Here is a 23,565-nt window from a genome sequence, read left to right on the forward strand (position 1 = left end):
ACTAGTAAGTTTTTCTCCTAGTTAATTTCATTTTATTAGTTAGTTATTAGCCAAAAGTCAAGCAAATTGACTTTTGCTTTGACTTTCGGTTTTGACCATTTCGGTCAAGTCAAAGTTCAAATTGGACTTCGCTACGTAATCGTAATAATGAAGGTGTCAATCCCTCACGTTTAGTAGGCGAAATGACAAGTCAAGCATGTTTTAAATAAAAGTCAAAAAATGCAGAAATTGCATTTTACGACAAATGAGTTTTTAAGTATTAAAACCAAAAGTTTTGACTCCAAATCAGTTTATATAATATTATAAGACTTGTTTTATCTCATCATTTCTAGTTTAGTGCACAATTCTAGTCGAAAGTCAAAGAGTTTGACTTTTGCTTTGACTTTAAAATCTGACCAGTTTGGTCAACCTTGGGACCCAATCAAGCCCAACAATACGACCATAATAATATAGGGAATAATTCTCTGAGCTTATACTTATGGTCATTTCGTCTGATGGGTCAACTGACAAGTAATTAATGTCAAAAACGCCCCTTTAGCATAAAATGGTTTTAAAATTTGTATGATCTATGTTCTAACTTTAAGAATGAGCATATAACATTATAAAACTTGTTTTGACGTGTCATGGTGTTAATGAACTGTTTTCATTAATACTACTAAAAAATTGTGATTTTCCATTATGTTGGATGTTACACTTTTGCTTCCGCTGATAAATTAAACTTACGTTTTTTAAACTTTAAAACTGATATCACTCTTCATGTTGAATGTGTTAGTTAAACATTTTACAATTTATATTTAAATAGTTCAACATGATTAGTTGCTTGATCCTGAAATGTCACGTGCCTCACGATAAAACCCCGCATATGGAATTTGAGGGTGTGACATTAAGCATTAAACCTATTTGACTTAACCCAGTGAAGTTTATCCCAAGCTAATAAAATAATTGTTTAGTGACATTTGAAAATAACTAACATCATTGATCATCATTCATCAAAGAAAATAGCGGGATTAGAAAAGTAACCCCCCCCCCCCCCCCCCCCCAACCAGCCGTCAAAGATTCTTTTATGCAATGATGCACGTAATGACAGTTTGAGCAATAGTTGTATTGTTATATTAATAAAAATTGCTTAATAATGTTTCCACACATATTGCAAAGGCCAAGTGTAAAAAGAATAAAAACACGTAGAAATTAACTATAGGTATTTTGTATTTCCATTACGCATTTCTAGACGAAAAGGTTCAATACAAAGGGATACACAATCAAACCTTCAAACTTTCTGACACCTATAAAAAAATTTTGGGTCTGTCACTTTGTGTGTTATAGATATATGATGTAACGAGAACGAGTAAGATTAATTCCAGGAAAATAATTCTAATTCCAGAAAAGAAAAAAAAACGTGAAATAGATTAATTCGGTGTGAACGGAAGTACAATGGGAAAAAAGAGTGATTATGAAATCCAATCAACTATAACATTAAAAATATAGGTAAAAGATCAAATAAAAATAAAATAAACGTACGAACTGTACGAATTGAAAGAAAAGTCAAAAAGTGGCGGTGGCAATATGGTAATTATCAGCAATTTCAAAAGTACTGTACTGGGGAAAAGCAAAAAGTGGCGGTGGCAATCTGGTAATTATCAAAAACTTCAAAATTACTCTAGTAGGGTAATTTTGAGCATCTGTAGGGTAATTTTGAGCATCAATAGGGTAATTTTGAGCATCTGTAGAGTAATTTTGAGAAATGTAGGGTAATTATCAAATTACTCTAGTAGAGTAATTTTGACTTCTGTAGGGTAATTTTGGGAAATGTCTTGTAGAGTAATTTTGTTAGCATTTAGTTATGGGGTTTAGCTTTATGGTTTAGTTTTTAGCTTTTAGTTTGGGTTGGGGGGGGGGGGGGGGGGTTAGGTTTTTTTAGGTTTTTGGGGGTGGGGGGGGGGTTAGGTTTTTTTAGGTTTTTGGGGGGTGGGGGGGGTTAGGTTTTTTTAGGTTTTTGGGGGTGGGTGGGGGGGGTTAGGTTTTTTTAGGTTTTTGGGGGGTGGGGGGGGGGGGTTAGTGTAATTTTGATAATTACCCTACAATTTTGATAATTACCCTACACGACCAAAATTACTCTACTTGAGCTTTTACAAAATTACCCTACAGAAGTTCAAAATTACTCTACTAGAGTAATTTTGAAGTTGCTGATAATTACCAAAATGCCACCGCCACTTTTTTTACTTTCTTTCACTTCGTACGTTTCGTACGATAATTTTATTTTCACAAGAACTTAACTCTAAAAATATAACATTAAGTAGAGGTGCGCAAAAACCTAACCATTAACAAAAAAAAATTAACCAAAGTTAACCGAAAACCGACTAAACAGACCAGTTATGGTTAAGTGCACCTCCATAACCAAGCCATCAGTTATGGTTAAGCGATATACTCTAATCGAATTAACCAAACCAAACCGAACTGTCATATTATAGATTTCAAGTTGATAAAATTATGTTTTTACTTTTCATTAACTTAAAATATTTGTTTTGATTTGATAATTAGGTCAAGAAGTCTTGAGCCTTAACAGTGTTGTTCATTTTTTTTTTTCAAATCACATTTTGATAATCATATATTATATTTTCGTTATAAATCATATATTCTTTTCTATTTTGTTTCAAACCAAATAAATAATACTTTTATCATTAATTATCATTAATGTCTATTAATAAATATCTGTTAGTAATAGACATTAATGATTCTTCGTACCAAATAAATATTACTTTATTATTAATGTCTATTATTCGTACCAAATGAATATTACTTTATCATTAATGTCTATTAATAATAGACATTAAAAAAGTGATATATATTTAGTACGAAGGACAATAATAAAGTAATATTTATTTGGTATGAAAGTAATATATATTTGGTACGAAAGAGAACGATAAAGTAATTACTTTATCGTTCTCTTTCGTACCAAATATATATTACTTTCATACCAAATAAATATTAAATATATGTTATTCGTACCAAATAAATATTACTTTTTATCATTAATGTCTATTAATAAGAGACATTAAAAAAGTGATATATATTTAGTACGAAGGACAATAATAAAATAATATTTATTTGGTATGAAAGTAATATATATTTGGTACGAAAGAGAATTAAAATAATATTTATTTGGTATGAAAGTAATATATATTTGGTACGAAAGAGAATTATTCTCTTTCGTACCAAATATATATTACTTTCATACCAAATAAATATTAAATATATATTACTTTTTTAATATCTATTTGGTATTGGTATGAAGGAAAAGTGAAAAGAAGTGATGAACACCACCTCCGACCTACATATAAATATAGAATATCGTTGATTTTAATTAACATACTTCCATTGTTCAGTCTAATTAGAAGATACGATGTTTATGATAGTTATATTATGAGTAAATTACAAAAATCGTCCTTTATGTATACCACTTATTGCAAACTGTGTCCTTTGTCTTCAATAATTACAGAAAACGTACTCGATGTTTGCAAACCCTTGCAAGTTATGTCCTTTAGCCCTAACTCAGTTAATTTTTGTGGTTAAATCTGACCAAATGGACCCCACATGAGGGTATTTTGGTCATTTTACTCTCATGTGAGGTCCATTTGTTCAGATTTAACCACAAAAATACCCTCATGTAGGGTTCATTTGGTCAGATTTAACCAAAAAAATTAACTGAGTTATGGCTAAAGGACATAACTTGCAAGGGTTTGCAAACATCAAGTACGTTTTCTGTAAATGTAAATATCGAAGACAAATGACACAGTTTGCAATAAGTGGCATACATAAAGGACGATTTTTTTAATTACTCATAAAATGTTAAATACGATTTATTATTATTTATATTAAACATGGAAGAAGTTAATGTAAAAGTATACAAAGAAACATTCTAAAAGGTTAACCAAAACAAAATGATCAGTGCCACATATCATTTTTTTTCACCATTTGAAAGTTTGTGAGGACTTTTAAGTTTTAAGTTTGATACACTGTTCAAATGTGACGAATTCAACAGAAAAGATGAACCATGAAACAGTAGTTGGCCTTCTAGATGCACAAAAAACCCGGTTCCAGACCCGACCCGAAACCTGTTCCTACCCTAACAACCCACGGGTACATACTAGTTTCAGACCCAGGTGTAACAAAAGGAGCCGAACTTGACCCGACCCGGTTCCACATCTAACCGGTCAAAACCCGAAAAAAAAAACCCGGCCAAAAACCCGAACTTACCCGGAACCGGTTCCTGCCCTACCCGGTTCTTGACTTTGTTGACCAAACCCGGACCCGGTTCCTACCCGGTTTTAGGTTCTAAAAACCTGATTTGTGTATCTCTAGCTGGCCTCCCTACAACCCACTAACACATGTTTGACCCATTTAGATAAACAGGTTGCATCATGTTAGTTTGATTTGCACCCTAAAGTCCTAAACCATGCATTAGAATTGAAAAGAGCATTAATTATGCTAAAACATAAGCATAGTATTCCCTCGTATCAACCTCAACATCTTCGACCTCGTTGTCGTTATCAACTAAGTAGTCACTATCATGACTATCTTCATCTTCACCTTCTTTCTAACTGCCATTATTTGGTAGGAAAAGCTTTTATCTAAAGTCAACACAACTAGAATCAAATTTTAAAACCAAACATCTGAATCGAAATCCGTCTCGTCACCTTTATTAGCACTCTCTTTCTTGGCGTCCTTCAGCATTACCAACATGATTACCCTGTTCTTGACCTTCGGTATTATCAACATCGTATGTAACACCCAGATCTTAGGGCAGTAAATCTGAATACAGCAAAAGCACAGGGTTTTGGCATGCAATCAAGATAGGCACAGGATGGTGGTGCTCGCGGCTTAGAGAGAGAAAAGGTGACAGGTTCCATCTAGGGACCAAACGTGTGATGATAACGCAATATGCATATATATATTCTAATACTTAAGTGACATAAGGTGAAATTTTGGCATAGCATGATTCGTGTAATTTACTCAAATAATGTCATCCAACAAAGTTTTCTGTCAGTAAATAACTTCACAAATTGCATTCCAATGAGATCATAGTTATTAAAGGCGTTGCCGTTAGGCGCACTCAAGGCGCATAGGTCTCGCCTGTGGCCTAGGTGCAAGGCGCAAAAAAAGCGCGGGCCTGAGAAAAAAAAACTTAAAATATTTTTATATAATAGAAAATTAATACTATTCTTCAAATAAAATAAAACTAAAGCTATTATATAACATTTTATATCGTCTATTTAGTACCAAAAGTGATAAATGCTAGTTTATTAGTGTAGAAAAATAGTTTTCGTTAGATAAAAGTAGAAATCTCGTTGGAATCTTGCCATAATTTAAAGAATACTCACTTGAATCTAGGAATCTCGCTCGAATATGCGCATGAACCATCACCTGGAAAACTAAAGCGCAATTGCCTCGACTTAAGGCGCGATTGCCTCGCCTTGCTAGGAAATTAGGCCTAGGCACAAGAGGCGATGGCTTTTAACAACTATGAATGAGATTATAGAGCAATTCAACTAATTACCTGTCTGTCTTCAACTTAGCATTAGGAAACATGCCCAGATATTATTATACAACTTTAGCCTTCACAGAACAACCAAAGCAGGTTCATGCACCTGGTAGGTAGTAAAGATACCTTGTAATGCAATCAACTGCTATTCACAAAGAGCCATCCTTAAATAGGTTCAACTGTGCTAGTAAACCGATAATTACCTAAGAAGAAATGAAATCAACAAGAGAGTCGGAGATCTAAAAGAATCTAATCTAGGAACAGTAACAACATAACTGAATGAAACTAAAACACTGAATCCATTAAAATAGAAGAGTTGGAAACACACATGTGTGTGTGCTAAGCAACAGCCAGAAACAAAAAAAAAACATCAAATTTGACAAACACAGAATAAAAACAACCAGTTAAGAAAGGCATAAATGGAACCAAAAACTGCCTCTTTCTTCCTAATAAAACCAGATCTAGTAGTTGTTTTCACGCTTAATCATGACTTTCACTCACAATGGAACTGTCAGAATCCTTTGAACTGGAGTTGGATGAAAAGTTATTGTTCAACAGGTTCCATGAGATCAAGGGGGCTGATGATGGAGCTGCAGCAACACTATAAGCTGTCCTGGACCTTCCAGCACCTAAACATCTCTCAAGTGGACCATCAGTTGCTGCCGTAGACCTTCCAGCACCTATATAAAACCCTGGTGGACCAGCCGTAGCAGTCATAGACCTTCCAGCACCTGAATAAAACTCAGGTGGACCGGCGGTTGCTGTCCTGGACCTTCCAGCACCTGAATGTAACCCAGGTAGAATAGCAGTTGCAGTCCTGAAGCTTCCAGAACCTGAATAAAACTCAGGTATACCCGCGGTTGCAGTCATAGACCTTCCAGCACCTGAATAAAACTCAGGTAGAATAGCGGTTGCAGTCATAAACCTTCCAGCACCTGAATAGAAGTCAGGTAGACCAGCAGTTCCTGTCCTGGACCTTCCAGCACCTGAATAAAACTCAGGTCGAACAGCAGTTGCCGTCGTAGACCTTCCCGCACCTGAATTAAACTCAGGTAGAATAGGGGTTCCAGTCCTGGACCTTCCAGCACCTGAATAAAACTCAGGTGGACTAGCAGTTGCTGTCCTGGACCTTCCAGCACCTAAAGAAAACCCAGATGGACCAGCAGTTGCTGTCCGCATACCTCCATTCAGACCAAAAAACAATTGAGGAGCAGGTAAAGCACGAGGCGGAGGTGGAGGTGGAGGCAGAGGTAGGTTGATGGTTTCAGTCCCATTGATAGCATAAACGCTCAGAAACACATTACTTGCTGCAGTTAACTCTCCTTGAATGATCCCAGCATACGAGTTTCCTTCATCGCTAATAAAAGATACGAAGTGGCGAGTAGAAAACAAAGACGGTGGTCTGATGGACGATGAAGATCCATAAAAGTTGCCCTTGAGATACAACAATCTATATTCATTGTTGTATGCGAGGAAATGAGAAGGCTTATTTGGTTGGTAGAGAGTGAGGTTGCGCACCATCCCATCTGTGTTTATAACACTAACACCCTCCAGTTGATTGCGGTTAGCGAAATCATAGACTGTAGCAATGATATCACACCCAGCTGGCACCTCAACCATCTGCATTTGTAAGCCCATACCCTCACCTTCCATGCTTTCGGAAGGATTAGTTTCCGCTTCTCGGGTCCTTTTGTTCTTTGACCCTGCGGGCCTCCCTCGACGCTTTGGAGCTTCAGAATTACTTTCCATTATAACAAGGAAGGGAGAAAAAGTAAGAAGATAATATTGGGTGGGCTAGAGCACAAGAATTGAATTGGATTGGATTGGATTGGAATGGAACAGACGATTAAATAGATTATAATGGCGCGTTCGCAAAATTTCAAATGCAATTTCTTCCACACTTTTTCGACCGTTGGAATGATCGATTTAATGCACATTAGTATATTACCTTATCAGATTTTCTTTTGTTCGTATAATAAATTCTATGATTTCAAGAGAATCAATACTGCATTTTCAGAACAGAGAAAGTGAGAAACGTATTCTAGGATTTAACAATATTTTTAATGCTCCCTTTTAGGCCAATACTTTTAGAAATTTTATTACGGATCGCATATTTGGGTATTAATGTATATAATTAATAAATTGTTGAAAGTTGTTAATATGTAGTTTGACCCTGTTTTTATTAATTTTAGAATATGTCATTTCTTCCTATAAGATTTGACTATGTTTCCTTCCGGTACCAGAAAACCCAAAATATTAACAAACTTATGGAAGGGAACAATATTAATAATAAATAATATTGCTTGTAGTTAACAGAATTCTGAGTAAATGAGTGATATTTTGTAAGTTCTTAGAAGACTTTTGCGACTTGTTTAAAAATATTAAAATGATGATAATTTCCGGACTGTTATGTGAAAAAATAAAAAAAATAAGACGAATAATATTATAAGAGTTTACAAAATGTGAGTGTCAAAAGACTAAGTTTTGCCTTTATGTTAACACTTTAGTTTGATTATGCAATTATAGTGTAAAGTTTGGTTCCTTTATCATGTGTTTGTTTTAATGATGCATTAGACTTTATTGGTATTTACTGTTTGCAATGAATTATAGAAGTATTTACGAATAATGATAACTTACGTATAATTAGTAATAATTGTTTGTTTCATTATCAAGAGAACTTTTGCTTGAAACTAGGTCCATTGGTAGTTAATCCAAATTACATGAATAATTGCATACAAGAGTACGTTTTGTGTAACTAACATATAAAAGGTGAAGCCCTATAACATACTTGCCTTGTGGTGGTTAGCAAAACGTGATAAGACAAGACAAGCCCTATAATATACTTGCCTTGGTGAAGGGCACCTTATTTTGTCTTTTGCAATACTTGAGCACACTGCAACACACATGATTGGTTATAGGCACAAGACAAACTAATGAAGTAATGATTGAACCATAGTTATCAAAAGCGCCTTGCGCCTAGGCCCCAGGCGAGGCCTATGCGCCTAGCGCATTTGATAACTATGGATTGAACGGTGTTAGTCACATGGAAACTGCTACTTAAGTTGTTGTTGTTGATATCATATCATCACACTTCCTTTGTCATCTCTACTTTCACCAATATCCTAGAAGTTCAAGAAGGTAGCACAAGTTTGTTATGTTTATCTACGTTTGATGGTGAAAATTGGCAACTAAGAAAAGAATCCGAGGTGTTTGATAATACCTAATATACATTATATGATAGGTGTTATGAGTGCATTAAACTAGTCTTTGTACTAAGGAGATATTACTAAATGGTATGACTAAGAACCATAGCCACTGAGAACTACATCCAAAGTTTTGGATGTGGTTTTCTTGTTCTTGTGATTGCGTTTTCAATAGAGCTAATTACATAGTTAGTCCCTGTGGTTTGCACAAAGTAACATACTTAGGTACTAATAGTTTAAAATCACATTCTAGGGTATTAACTTTTCATTTTGTAACGTTTGGAGGTATTAACGTTATTTGTAGGTTTAAAGTCACATTTTATTAGTACCTAAGTATGTTATTTTGTGCAAACCACAGGGACTAACTATGTTAATACCTCCAAACGTTACAAAATGAAAAGTTAATACCCTAGAAGGTGATTTTAAACTATTAGTACCTAAGTATGTTATTTTGTGCAAACCACAGGGACTATGTAATTAACTCTTTTCAATATGTGCATATTTTGATATCCATCTCCGGTACTCCAAACGTGTTTCCATCAGGCTAGGTTCTCTTGCTCTACAATCTCCTCAAGTTTGAAATCTTATTGTCTAATTAGGGACCAAAAGTTAATGTATTTGGGGTAATGTTGTAAATTAAGTAGCCACTGATCATTTGCAATGGACATTTGACTCATATATCAATCATGCTATGAAAAGGACATGATGCAAGAACAATTGTACTTTACATAATTGGAGACTACGTTTAGCTACAGACCTAACTAACAAGTGTACTTTACAATAACAATTGCATTCCAATGAGATTATAGAGCAATTAAAATAACCTGTTTGTTAACGCTAGGAAACATGTTCAGATATGAAGGGGTATGGTCCCAAATCTTGCGCCGACCATGCGAGTTACTCTCAGGTCGCGCGCGAGGCCATACCCAAAATAGACCAGATCTGACATTTCCGTCTACAAGAGTTTTGACTTCCCTGACCTTGCGCCGACTACAAGGGTTTACCCCAAGTCGCGCACGTGGCCAGGGCCAAGACAGTCAATTTCGACACTTAGCTCCATTGACAAAAGGCTTAGCTTCCTTGACCTTGCGCCGACTGCACGGGGTTATCCCAGGTCGCACGCGAGGACGAGAAGCGCAGAACAACGTCAGACGGTACAGAAAGTACGATTGACAGAGCAGTGGACCAATAGGCGCTCAACAGGCTGTAATCTATCGCACGATGAGCAATCGTGCAGGGGACAAGAAGTACACAAGGACACGTACGTGGCACCAATCAGCGTGCGTTGACCACTGTTCCATGATCCTAACTGCTGATGACAGACCAAACAATAAGGACAACCGTCAGGACACGTGGATCCATTCAGCGTGCGCCAGCTACGCCTCCGCCTGAAATCACTAACGGTCGTGACAGGGGAGGCAGAACGGATATTCCTTGTTGTCGATCTCGGGCCCAAGGCCCATCAGCCCATCTCCTTCACCATTCACCTCGGCTATAAATAGAGAACTACAGCTACAGGTTTAAGCATCGCTCTCTTGCTCTCTCTCACTTAATACACACACTTTTATTCTCAAAGCAAGTTCTTATTCTCACGCCGGAGGGTGGTTACAAGGAGAACCCTCCTATTCTCCTCCTTGTAACGAGCTTCACGGTGGGTTGATTGTTTTGCAGGATCATCGCAGTTGTTCATCGAGTTCAGAATTAACCTTATTTGGACGAGACACAAACCACAAGCTAATCTCAGGATTAACTTGGTGTTTCTTCAAGATACTAAATACACCTTTATCATAGAACTTCCACATCATGGAAGCAGCTTCAGAACTAACGATTATTTGAAGCACCAGGTACCTTGTAATGCAAGCAACTGCCATTCATAAGTAGATACATAGCCATGCATAAATAGGTTCAATATGCTAGCAAACAATCAGAATAAACATATTACGACACTTAACTTCAGTTCAGGACAAACTTAGAAGACAAGAAGGTAAAAAAATTACATATTGCTAGTACAAACAACTAGGATTTATATATTTTTATTACGTCTACTGTTACTTACGAACCCATAGTTTCATTTTTTTTTCTTCATCCAACCCCCTTACATTTACATGACATCAATGTAAATGTATTGAGAACTAATGGAAGTTTTTACTCTCCATGTTCACAGTGTGTAAGAATGTAAGATACAATAAATCTAGGTTAAGTGGTTAACAACTGTAAATAAAAAAGCGTCTAAAAAGCATTTAATCTAGAAAACGTTAACAACAGATCTGAATGAAATTAAAGCACTGAATCCATTAAAATAGCAGAGTAATCAACAACAGAATAAAAAACATGTCACGCTTAACAGAATAAAAAAGAGCCATCTACGACACCAATAAACGGAAATGGAACAAAACTCTGCTTCTTTATTCCTAACAAAACCAGATCTAGTAATAGCTGTCGCGCTTAACCAAGACTTCCCCTCACGACAGACCTATCGGAATCCGTTGAACGGGAGGTAGACGAAAGTTATTGATCATCGGGTTCCATGAGGTCAAGGGGGTTGGTGGAGTTGTAGGAACATCATAAGCTGTCCTGGACCTTCCAACACCCGAAGAAAACTCAGTTCGACCAGCAGTTGATGTACGCATACCACCATTCGGATCGAGAAACACGTAAAGCACGAGGCAGAGGCAGTTTGATAGATTCAGCCCTGTTGATAACAGAAACACACTACTTTCTGCAGTTAACTTTCCTTGAATGATCCCGATAATGAGGTTTCCTTCCTCACTTAAAAAAGATGCAATGTGGCGAGTAGAAAAGCGCGATGATGGTCTGATGGAAGATGAAGATCCATAAAAGTTTCCTTTCAGAGCAGTTTATAAACACTGTTGCATGTGAAGAAAGGAGGTGTGTTTGGTTGGTACACAGTGACATCGCGCACAATCCCATGTGCACTTATAACACTAACACCCTCCAATTGATGGTGGTTAGTGAAATCATAGACTGCAGCAATGACATCACACCCAGCTGCCACATCAAGGACCTTTAGTTGTAAACCCATACCCATACCCATACCCATGCCAATACCTAAACAGTTATAGCGGTCCAAAATCATATAGCGGTCAAGGTCCGCTATATGATATAGCGGTAGTATAGCGGTAATTTTTATATCATCATAATTTATGTGTGTGTGTGTATATATATATACATAAATATATATTTGAAACTATTAATAGTAATAGTAATATCAAAATTCATAGTAACATTAGCGAATTAGGATTTAAAAAGTGTAAGTCCAGCAATTTCTAGATTTACGCTTAATTTTGTTGACTGATGAAGAACCAGTGTCCAGTGAATGAAGACTTTAGACCTCAATTTAGGTTTAATTTTGGGTTTGGGCCTTTAGTTTTGGGTTTATTTCAAACAAAAAGTTGATTAATATGGGCTTTTGGGCTGTAAAAAAAACCCGCTAAAATCAGTGCTATGACCACTATACGGGTTTCAGAAAAGTGGTCAAATAGCGACTTTTAGCACCGCTAATAGCGAAACCGCTATAAAGGACCGCTATTTGAACCACTATGAGATCGTATGTCTGCTAAGCGCTATAGCACACTACTGACTGCATAGGCCCATACCCGCTATGCAGTTAATGCGGTAAAATATCGGATATCGGTCAAGAACCGATATTTGAGATATAGATTATCTCGGTGAGATATCGGTGGGATATCGGTAATTTTAATATAATGCATATTTTATATATATAGCAATTTAACACTAATAATTCGGTGATATATAGGTCAAATATCAGTGATATATCAGTTATATAAGTCAGATACCGGTGATATATCGGTCAATATTGCCAATAATATCGGTACCGATCTGATGGATATTTGACACCGATATTTTACTAGAGTACCGATATGACCGATATAACCGATATATCACCGATATTAACTACATAGCATACCTGTACCCGTATTTGTACCATCTCTATTCCTTTTGTTCTTTGACCCTGTGGGCCTCCCTCGATGCTTTGGAGCTTGAGAGTTATTTTCCGTCACAGTAATGAAGAGAGAAAACGAGAGAAGATAATACTGGGCGGGCTAAAACACAAGAATTGGATTGAATAGGTTTGGAACACACACTATTTTGCTTTATAACGGGGCTTGGCAAGAATTCATGTATGATATCTTTCACACTTTTTCGACTGGTGGAACAATTAAGCTAATGCACATTAGTATATTACCTTAAAAGATTTTCTTTTGTTCGTATGATAATTTCTACAATTTTAAATCAATTTGCATTGTCATAACTAAAAAAAGGTTTGAGTAAATTGCAAGTTTTGTCCTTTATCTTTTATACCAAATTTTAGGCGGTGTCCTTTGCCTTTAAAATTGATGACCTTTATACTTAATGTTTCCAAATGCTACAAGTTTTGTCCTTTGAGCCTAACTAAGTTATTTTTATTTTTATTATTTTGTTATTTTTTTGTTAAATCTGGTCATGTGCCTTGCATAGTCGCATATGAGGGCAATTTTGTCATCTCACCTTTTTAGGGACTAATTATGTAAATAACTAAAATACCAAACCATTTTAATAAAAAATACTTTAAAAAAATTAAAAAAAATTGAAAAGTTATGTATACATAAATAAATAAATAACCATCTACGCTCTCTCTTTCTCACCTCTCCCTCTCTCCCACTTACAATCACCATCCACCACCACCCCACACCACACCACTGCTGCAATCGCTACCACTGCCACCACCGCTATATACTAACCCCCATCACCACCACTACCAACCCTCCTTCAACCCAACAACACCACCAATACCAACCTCCTTCAGCCACCATCACCACCGCAATCTGCTAACCCCCATCACCACCACCACCACCACCACCGCCACCTGCTAACCGCCATTAAAACCCAACAACACCACCACTACCAACCCTCCTTCAACCCCCATCACCAACACCACCTGCTAATCGTCGCTAAAACCCAACAACAACACCACTACCAACCCTCCTTCAACCACATCGCCACCGCCATCTGCTAACCGCCGCTAAAACCCAACACCGCCACTACCAACCCTCCTTCAACCACATCGCCACCGATCTGAATTTTTTTTACATCTCCAAGTTAGTAATATATAAGAGGTTTTGAAAAAATATATTTTAAAAAGCTTGGAGCTAGGAGTTCCCTCAACTTGGGATGGTTCTCATTTTATCCTTTCCCTCTATATATATGTGTGCGCGGTGTGTGTGTGTGTGTGTACTAGCAGGTACACCCAGCGCTACGTGACGGGATAACGCCTTTTGTTACACTTGGGACATTTTCTTATTTAATTGTTAGACGTTACAATATAGTATATCTTTTAAAATTTTAAAATTATATTTACTTTACATATAGTAAATCTTTTAAAATCATATTTACCTTAATACATTTTTGCGACCATCATTCTTTCAAATTATCGGTAAAATGCATCTAATGAGCATTTAAGAAACATAAAAAGAAGTTCGCTAATCATGAGAATCATTTATAACAATCATAAATGAGTTTAAACGGGGAGTCAATTAAAGAGCAAGTGATAGGTTAAAGGAAGGATACACATTTTATGCATTGGTAAGATGTACCCTAAACACTAATTAAACATATAATGACATTACTTGCCTCATCTGATCTCCAACAACAAAATTAAAACAAAACTAGTTGAATTCATCTTAATGATAGAGCTACAAAAATCCGACAGTTCCCCAAGTAGCAGCAACTGCCTTGAGACAACGAATCTGACATCAGCAACTTAAATAAATATAACTAGACAAACACAACGACAACAACAATTTAGGGCAACGACAAATCATGAAGGAAACAAAATTCTAATTTGTCACCCAGAAAACAGGTATTACTAAAAGCTGACGCTGACCAAAAAAAAACACATGGTGATTCACGACCTTGAGAGAGGAGTTGAACATGGAACACCATAAGAACTCAAAGACCCTCTAGCACTTGAACCAACCTCCGACTGACAAGCATTATTAGCTTGAGCAGAAGGTGAAGTTAAAGACAGTTGTATGCAATCAATTTCTCCCACAATTGTAACCACCAGAAAAACTTTTGTTGCCGCCAGTACCCTGCCAGTAACGAGTCCATTGACAGCATTTCCATTACCATCTGCAGCATGTATAAGATGCCGAGCAGGAACAGGTGATGGTCGAGTAGCAGAGGATAAAGATCGAATGAAGTTTCCGTTCAGAGACAACAAGTCAAAGACGCCTTCATACCTATAGATAGAAGAATTTTGAGACAGTGATTTTGGTTGGTAGATGTTTATGTTGTGCACTAGCCCGAATGTGCTGATAACACTAACATCCACCTTAAAACGGTTAGCAAAATCTGACACGGAATTGATGACATCAGCACCAGCAGCTACTACAAGGACCCTCATCTGAACACCATCTTGTTGCACATCTGCAGAAGGTTCGGGCTCTTTACGTTTGTTTTTTGACCCACTTGGCCTGCCTCGACGCTTTGAAGCATGCAAATTGTTCTCCATTGAAAGAAGAGAATGGAGTTGGAGTTACATGCTACCATTCATTTTATATGTCCCTCCATGTCCTATACATTGAACTTGGCTTATGTGCTGATATTTTCTAGAATAAATGCCAATACGTGCTTAAATTTCAAAGATGTCAAATTATTAATCCTGTTATAAGAATTATTCGGATTTCGTTTTACCCATTTCCTACTGTTTGCTATTTAATTTCAAACTTTTTACTATTTAGCTAGACACAAACGTTTATGAAATTTCTTTATTGAATATATTCATGAACCGTATATTTAAAGATAAGTTAATAAGTATAGTTTTAAATGCGGGCGACTATTTGACCATATTTTAGTATTTTAGTTAATGTAATACCTTTTTTATAAATCCAATTAATTTCATTTACATGTGCATATTTCACGTTTATTCTTTTCTAAAGTGTTTAACTTCAATTAATCTTGGTATATATGATACATAATTCCGGCCTTGAGAATTCGTGTACCCTGTTCGAGCTCGAAAAAATGTGCCCTTAGGCCTTAACGAAATTAGGTATTGGGCTCACTAAAGGTCTAAACCTAATGCGAAAGGGTTAACAACTAATCTAAACCATAAGAATAGTTTTGTAAGGGGGCCTATGTTGGTGTTTGTATGAGTGTACCCTATTAAAAAAATATTTTACATATACATATCGGGTTTTTTTCATAAAAAAAACGTGCCCCTCGAAATATCGGGCCCTGGCCGGTGGTCCTCCCCGCCCACCCCTAGGGCCGGCCATGCATATAAAACATAAAGAGCACAATTGGTATCCCAAAAAGTAAAACACGTTTTTATCAGGTAGCAAAAAAACATATATGAGTTATGTTGACAAACAAATGTGATTCCTACTTCTCAACCTGAAATTAAAGCACACTGAGTACATGTACCACATAGAGTCTTACATAATCACAATTCATCCCCTTAGTCATGATAGGGAAGCACCGGCCCAGACCCCAGTCACATCAGGCCCGAGTCAGAAGTGGGTTAACTTGGCCTAGTTGGATCCAATGCAAGACACTTAAAGCCCTTCTCAAGTCCAGCCCCACGTTTTGTTCCACAACTGCTAATCTAGTTGTTTTATTTTAATTAATGTCTTTTTTTTATTTGTTGAAGTTGTCGAATAGTAGTTTACAATTCCAAAAGTGTAGGAAATGTGGGTGATTATGTAGCTGATAGTTATTTTTCTGCAGCCAGAGGGTAATTTGTTCATTGCTATTCTAAAAATTGGCAGGTTTTAGAAGGTGATCTTGGACGGCTAGTCTTGTTCTCGTGGTGTGACTGTAGCGGGAACTCGGATTAGTTTAATTCTGCTAAGCAAAGCTTACGGGTGGTGTGACTGTATCTTGTGAGAACCGTCGTTGGTGTTTGTTATTTTCGGGGATTTTTCGATCCAATTAAGCTGATTGCCATCAAGTCATTTATGTTAAATATTGGAACGGTCCTACTCATCTCACTTCAATACTACGTTATTATGAGAGACGTGAAAAAATGGGAGTTAATTGTAAATGAGTCTAATGAAAATGAGATGACTAATGATAATGATCACACATAGTTGTTAATGGCGAATAGCGACAAATAGCGATAAGGTAGCTATATGCTACATAACGAATAGCGATAAATAGCAGGCGGCTATTTCATAAATAGCGATACACTAGAAAAAAATAAAAAAAATTATATGTATATTATATCAAAATACCCTGGTATGTATGCTATTTTACATGCATATTTAACAAAAACCTAAAAACCAGCTATTTTATAGCTATATTTAATTGCTATTTATATCTAAAAAAAAGTTGTCGCTAATCGCTATTACTGCTATCTATCGCTACAACCCTAGTAGCGAGCCTAGACCTATACGCTACGTAGCGCGCTATAGCGATCGCTACACTTGCTATTGACTACTATGGTCTTACATGTTGGCACCGTATCAGTGCATAGAAAGGTGCCATCCGCCAAGAAAGGAAAAAGGAACACATGAGAAACTCTTCTAAAGCACTACGTTCAGAAAAGAGTGCACGCACACCAAATCACAATCTACATTCTCTCACTAGCACCAAGTATGCATTCACTGCCTTATTACTGCACCAATTAGCATGTGATGGCCGAATGTTTTGGGTCTCATTCAAAGTTAAGACATCCTATAGTTAAACACCTTCACCGAAGAGCAATCAAACACCAAACTATGAATCTAATAACTCCACAACTCTTAAGGCTCTAATAGTAACTCTATAGGGACTAAAGTGAATGTTGTTGTGTAACTACTATAACTAACTAAACGGTAGTTACTTAATTATGTACTTACAAACCCACAATCAATCACTGAGTAGTAGCTACTTATCAACTGATATTTGCTTCTTATCTTTCATCTATTGCTTCAACTATTGTTGATTTGACAATATAAGTTTAATAACTCAAAGGTGCAAAATTACTTATGCAAGAAATAGGACATAATACTAACCCTAACATGGAGTATTTGACCTAGTTAGGCATTGAATTCATACAATATAAACATCTACCACATATAAACAATAAATGAATTAGAAAAAGAATGATTACCGCAGCAGAAACAATGTCAGGCGGTTTAAGTTCATCTTCACCGGATCGCCACCGTCGGAGCTTAGGAAGACGCATCAACATTCGGAATCACCAGATCATACATTGCAGGCCGCCTCCAGCTCGGCCCAGAGTAAAATTTGGGGGGGTTCTTAAAATAATATTAATAATAATTGTATAAACTAGGTTTATCCGCGTTGCGGCCAACTTTTTTATTTATTTAGTATGTGTTTTCAAATCACTACGAGCGCGTTGAACGCGGAACTACTAACAAGAATAAAAAGAAAATGTAAAAAACAATAAAAAATAATCGAAAGAAAATCAACCAAAAAAATTGTATGTTAATGATGTTGTTCGTATGAAACTCGTGGTCAGAGATGAGCAAATAATACTGGGTACCGGTACCAAATTTCCCAAACCGAAGGATCCTAAGTACCAATTCGGTACCAACTTTTGGCGTTCCTATTACTGGTTCGCTACCGATTTTTACCTTCATATGTCGGTACCTGTCACGACCCCCGACCCAACCTGGACGGAATCGGGAGCCGTGAGCAGCCCAGTGGTACCGGTGATTATTTTGAAAATATTGCAGCGGAACTTTCATCAGGACCGTGAGTTAGGAAAAATATCAGAATTTAGAAACACTGGATTTTATTTAAATAGATGGAATAAATTCCATGTTTAACAAAGGTAGCTTTTAATATAAACTTGATTACATAAAACAAATTTTCTTAATTTTTATTCAATTGATAAATCAAGCCACTTCTGTAAGCCTTTTTGGTGCCGTATCCAACTCTTATTCCGATCTACTGTAATTACCTGAAACGCGTTTTAAAAAGGTTTTGTCAGCATGGAAATACTGAGTGAATCATTCATTTTACTTAAAACGACGCATTTGTTATAATTTACAGTATTAAGAGCGACTACAATGTTTCTGTTTATCAACCAACTACCCACAGTATTTGTCACTCGACCAGCCATCGGTAGCCTCATTATGGTGTCTGTGACTATGGTCATATCACCCCTTGGCTAACCCGTTGTCCAATGGTGACGCTTATCAAGTAATGTATACAAAACCCCACATACCGGCTGTAATTTGGTGATTACAAAGACTTAATCCCTGTAATTATAACTTTGAAAATAACTTGGAGTTTTGTAAAACAGTTGATAAAAAAGAGAATGACTCACAGTATAAACATGCAGTATTGATTTAACAAGCTTCTTGATTCTACTTCTTCTGATAATTAAGCGTATACTTTATTGTTCTGAATCTTCTGATGATTTAACAGCTTGTTTGATTGTAAGTGTGTAGTTGGGAGTGTTCTGGTAGTTAAACATATAGTTTAACAGAATGGAATACGTATTTGTGTAAAACCATATCAAACCTAACGATGATCACGAGATTCGAACCTTAACGAATTTCACAAAGTATAGTCTTATTCAAACAGTACTTTGGTATCCATGTAATGAACTCACAAAGTATAGTACTTTGGATTCCGTTTAACGAAATTCACAAAGCACAACACTTTGGCATTCGTTATATGGTTCCTGAATCGATCGGACAGAACATCGCTTTGGTGTTTATTGGTTAGAACACCAACGTATAGATAAAAGAATAGAAGAAATGAACAAAGGAAATGAATTCCTAAGCTTTCTATTTATAGGTAAGAAGTATGTAACTTCTAGGAAGTTTCCTATAGCTTTTCTAGGAAGTTACTTATACATCTTCAAGGAAGCTTCCTATTCACATATATCTATCCTCTTACACCTTCCTAGTACATTCCTTTGATATTATCTATTATATATATATATATATATATATATATATATATTTATTTATTTAAGTGTTTAATAAATCTTACTTAGCTGATTAATTAATCTTACTTGGCTTAATTAATTCTGCTTAGCTTAATTAATCTTGCTTAACTAATTAATCATACTTAATCTTAATTAACAGATTAATTAATTTACTCAGCTAACTTAACGGCTAAGTTTATTTAACTATTAAGTATTCTAGCAGTTCCCTGATTACGAGTTCTAATTTCTAGACACAATGGAACTCGTATTAGTGTATTAACTCAATTCAACTTTAACGACAACTCACGAGACTAAAACCCTCATAACGAATGACAAAGGCATAGCCCAATTACGGGCAGCACTTAAACATCCATCGGATAGTTTCAATCGATCGGACATTGAATCGTACCAGTGACTAGAGTTATTACCCTAATAACGGGCAGAGTTTTCGGGTATAATCCCGAGCTACTATTATAATAAAGCTGAAGGAAAGAAAAGAATTGAACGAATTTCAACTGAAACTATCGACTGCTATTTATAGGCTGGAAACAGGGCGCCTCGCGGCCCGCGTAAAATCAAAGGAACACTTACGCGGCCCGCGTGGGTGTGTGGATCAGATCGAAGTATGCTGAGTCACCGGTAGTCGCGACGCATGTCCCTTAAGCTTATCCGGAGATCTGCCTTGCTGTCGCGGCCCGCGTGAACTTGGAGGAATACCTACGCGGCCCGTGTGAAGCCCTCATACTTATCCGGAATGATTTTAAGTTGACACGGCCCGCGTAAACTCCTCTTATGGTTTACGCGGCCCGCCTGAAACCCAAATTTCTTGTTTTCTTGGTTTTTCATGTACATTAGGGTTTCAGGGGTCCGGGTTTTCACTTACGGAGTATTTTTAGGATATTTTTAGGTGAGTCGTTACATCCTCCCCACCTTGTTTTAAATCTCGTCCTCGAGATTTGGACTATGATATTTTCTTGAAGTTATGTTACTTCTTTTAATAAAAACAGTATATCATGGTGTCTGGGATACAATCAAAAGATTAATATCATAGGATATTTGGAATTCAATGGTTTTAAAGTTTTAGTTTCAGGAGTTGATGTTAACCAAATGAGATGAAATAATACCTTTAACAAGTTTGACTAAATTTCATGAATCAAAAGATATTTGATAGGCATGAATTTTGAAATGAAATGACTTGGAGAAACAATAGGATTTAATGTCAGAAAAGAACTTATTTTGATCAATTGAGGGAGATTCTGATTTGATAAATATCAATTTTGTGAATGGAAGTATGAAAAATGATTTGTCAATGGTTATCCCAAAAATCAATGTCGTTTACTTAAATGGTAAGGATACACTGGATAATACAATAGAATTTAGTGTATCCTGGTCTGAATATACAACTGTATCAGGACTATTAAAATGACGAATTAAACAAATGACGTATGAATAGGGTTTATTATTAGCACAGGCTACAAACTTATACTGACACTTACAAGATGTTGTAATGATTGAAAGAATTTTAATAATTATGGTGACTGAATAAATTCATCATTTTTCGAAATTAACTGAGAGTTTCAAGGAAGCGAATCTAGATATTTCAAAAGATGAGATGTTCAAACGAATGAGATGAAATGATATAGTTTCCAAGGTGATTAGGTTCAAGCCAAAAGATATATGATCAATAGATATTTAAAATGAATGTGAAGAACTTTTAGAATCAATAAAATTCTTTGTCAAAAGAAGGCTTACTTTGATTGGTAGCTGAGAAAGATTTATAATTAACAGGTTCAAATGAAATAAAAGCATGGAAATGATTTGTCAAATATTGAATTATGATATGAGAAAATTGATGTACTGAGATGAGTGAATTGCAAGGATACACGAAAAGATAACAGAGTTAGTGTATTATTGTCTCAATACATAATTGCGTTTAAGATGATTTTAATGTACGATTAAAGATAGATGATATTTTAAATTACCTTTTCCTTTTATGTTATCATAAAGTAAAGTAATAAATTAATGTAGATAGTTTTAAAATATCAAAACCCGTGGTAATTTTGACAAAATAAAATATGTTTATCTAACTCACGATTATCATTTTTAAAATCAAGTATGTTTAACTATAAGATTTTATAATAAGATATTTTAAATTATAAAAGTAAAATAATAAATGTTTATTTTAATATCAAACATACTTAAATATTGGCTTGAGTAAATAACATTTGATATTTTAATATATTAAAATATATATATAATAAAATAATAGTTGTGGAATATTAATCAAGATGAACAATTAAAAAATGTCTTGTCCATGACTACTTAGATATTTATGTGACAACCCTCAAAATTACATGTAATTCGTACAACTTATTTAATGATAATTAAAGTGCTTGATGATTGTGCTAAATCATTTAACTGCTCTCTGATTACTGTGTTATACTTACATGTGTGTGTTAACATACTAGTGGTATACATAAAATTTACTAAATGGTCCTGAATATTCTTCCTATGTGTTAGAAATTAAAAGTGTTACAAAAATATATATATATAAGACACTCTACAGAATAATTAAACACTTTAACGGAACAGTATCCGACCGAACAACCGGACATTACCCGGGACACCAAATATTTGTCAAACACATTATTTAATTATTTTTGGCTAGTCATGATCCCCGTGTACCATAACACCCACCAAAAATCATCACACAAACATATACTATCAAGATACTTGCACTCTAACTATCAATTACCATTTAGTTGAAATTTTACATCAAGACCCCCCCCCCTAACCGAAATTTCGGTCCCCCATGAACCCACAAACCATTCTCCATCCTCCATATATTTGATTAGATTTTATGGCAATTGTTTACTTGATTCTTGCTTGTGTAAGTATCCATAATATTTGATTCTTGCTTGTGTAAGTATCCATAATATTTGATTCTTGCTTGTGTAAGTATCCATAATATGTGAAGATGATTATAAGGCATGGCCATGAGATCTTACAATCAATTCAAGTCTTACACACCCTCACATTACTACTCCCTCTCTCTCATTCGGTTTCCCCCAAAACCGAAATCCATCACCACCACTATCATCACCCATCTCTTCCATTTTTACAAGTTCCGTTCAAGTTTGAAGGTGATCTATGGAGGTGGCAACTTGAAGGACTTTCTAAGGAGTTTGTTCTAGTCTTTTTCACCATCACTTTCTCATCACTTCTTCACAAGATTTCATCCCTAGCTATAAGCTAGTAGTAAGTCCTTTGTTACACTCTTGTTAATTTTGTTTCATCTCATTTCTATGATCAAAGGGTGTAGTATGTTTAAAATCACTAAAGTGTCAAGAACAAATAGATAAATATTAAAAGTTTACTTATGATTGATACTTAAAGATGAAAACTTGTTGGTTTAAGGTTAGTTAATGCATATATGATGTTTGATCGTCAAACTTTTGATAAACCCGTTGTTCGGACACTTGTTAATACGTTTAGTAACATTTAAACCACAAAACAGCAAGCTGAGTAATGATTTCCAGCCGACTTTAACAGGCTGTAAACAGGGCATAAATTCAACGAAAAACCGATATTTTGAATCTAAAATATGTTATTATGAAATACGGTTCTAATGGCACCGGAATCGTAATTTTTGCACATCGTTTACTATTTTTAAAGTATTAATTTGTAACAGCAACTTAAGCTGAATTTTGACAGCAATAAATGGGTGTTATACTTTCGGTCATAACCTGAGTTTTGTGATGAATCGGACCATGAAATTTGTACAGTAGATGACAACCGATGCATGTGTAATTACCCCGCTGGAATTTCGTAAATCGGACACTCGATGAATTTTTAATAATTTGTTCCGTGGACTGTGGTCAGAAATACATAAATCTGAGTTCAGTCCGGAATAT

At 35.7% G+C, this 23,565-nt stretch overlaps 1 protein-coding gene across 10 annotated transcripts; it reads right to left on the minus strand.

Annotated features, from left to right (window-relative positions):
- Positions 1–1,096: 1,096 nt before the first annotated feature.
- LOC110895775 lies at positions 1,097–18,131 on the minus strand. 10 transcript variants are annotated; one of them, XR_002567374.2, is made up of 5 exons: positions 17,858–18,131; positions 5,555–5,742; positions 5,379–5,488; positions 4,695–4,809; positions 3,940–4,598 (listed from the first exon to the last, which is right to left on the minus strand). XR_002567374.2 is itself a non-coding variant. In XM_035980959.1 (2 exons), the coding sequence occupies exon 2, from the start codon at positions 7,286–7,288 to the stop codon at positions 6,020–6,022; it is 1,269 nt and encodes a 422-aa protein (XP_035836852.1). In that variant the 5' UTR covers positions 7,289–8,432; positions 17,858–18,131; the 3' UTR covers positions 5,762–6,019. The 10 variants fall into 10 exon arrangements, 1 of the variants encoding a protein (XP_035836852.1); XR_002567373.2 differs by having other exon boundaries at positions 3,940–4,809; XR_004874842.1 differs by having other exon boundaries at positions 3,940–4,907.
- Positions 18,132–23,565: the final 5,434 nt, after the last annotated feature.

Source organism: Helianthus annuus, chromosome 12, assembly GCF_002127325.2.
Source record: "Helianthus annuus cultivar XRQ/B chromosome 12, HanXRQr2.0-SUNRISE, whole genome shotgun sequence".
Lineage (NCBI taxonomy): Eukaryota > Viridiplantae > Streptophyta > Magnoliopsida > Asterales > Asteraceae > Helianthus > Helianthus annuus.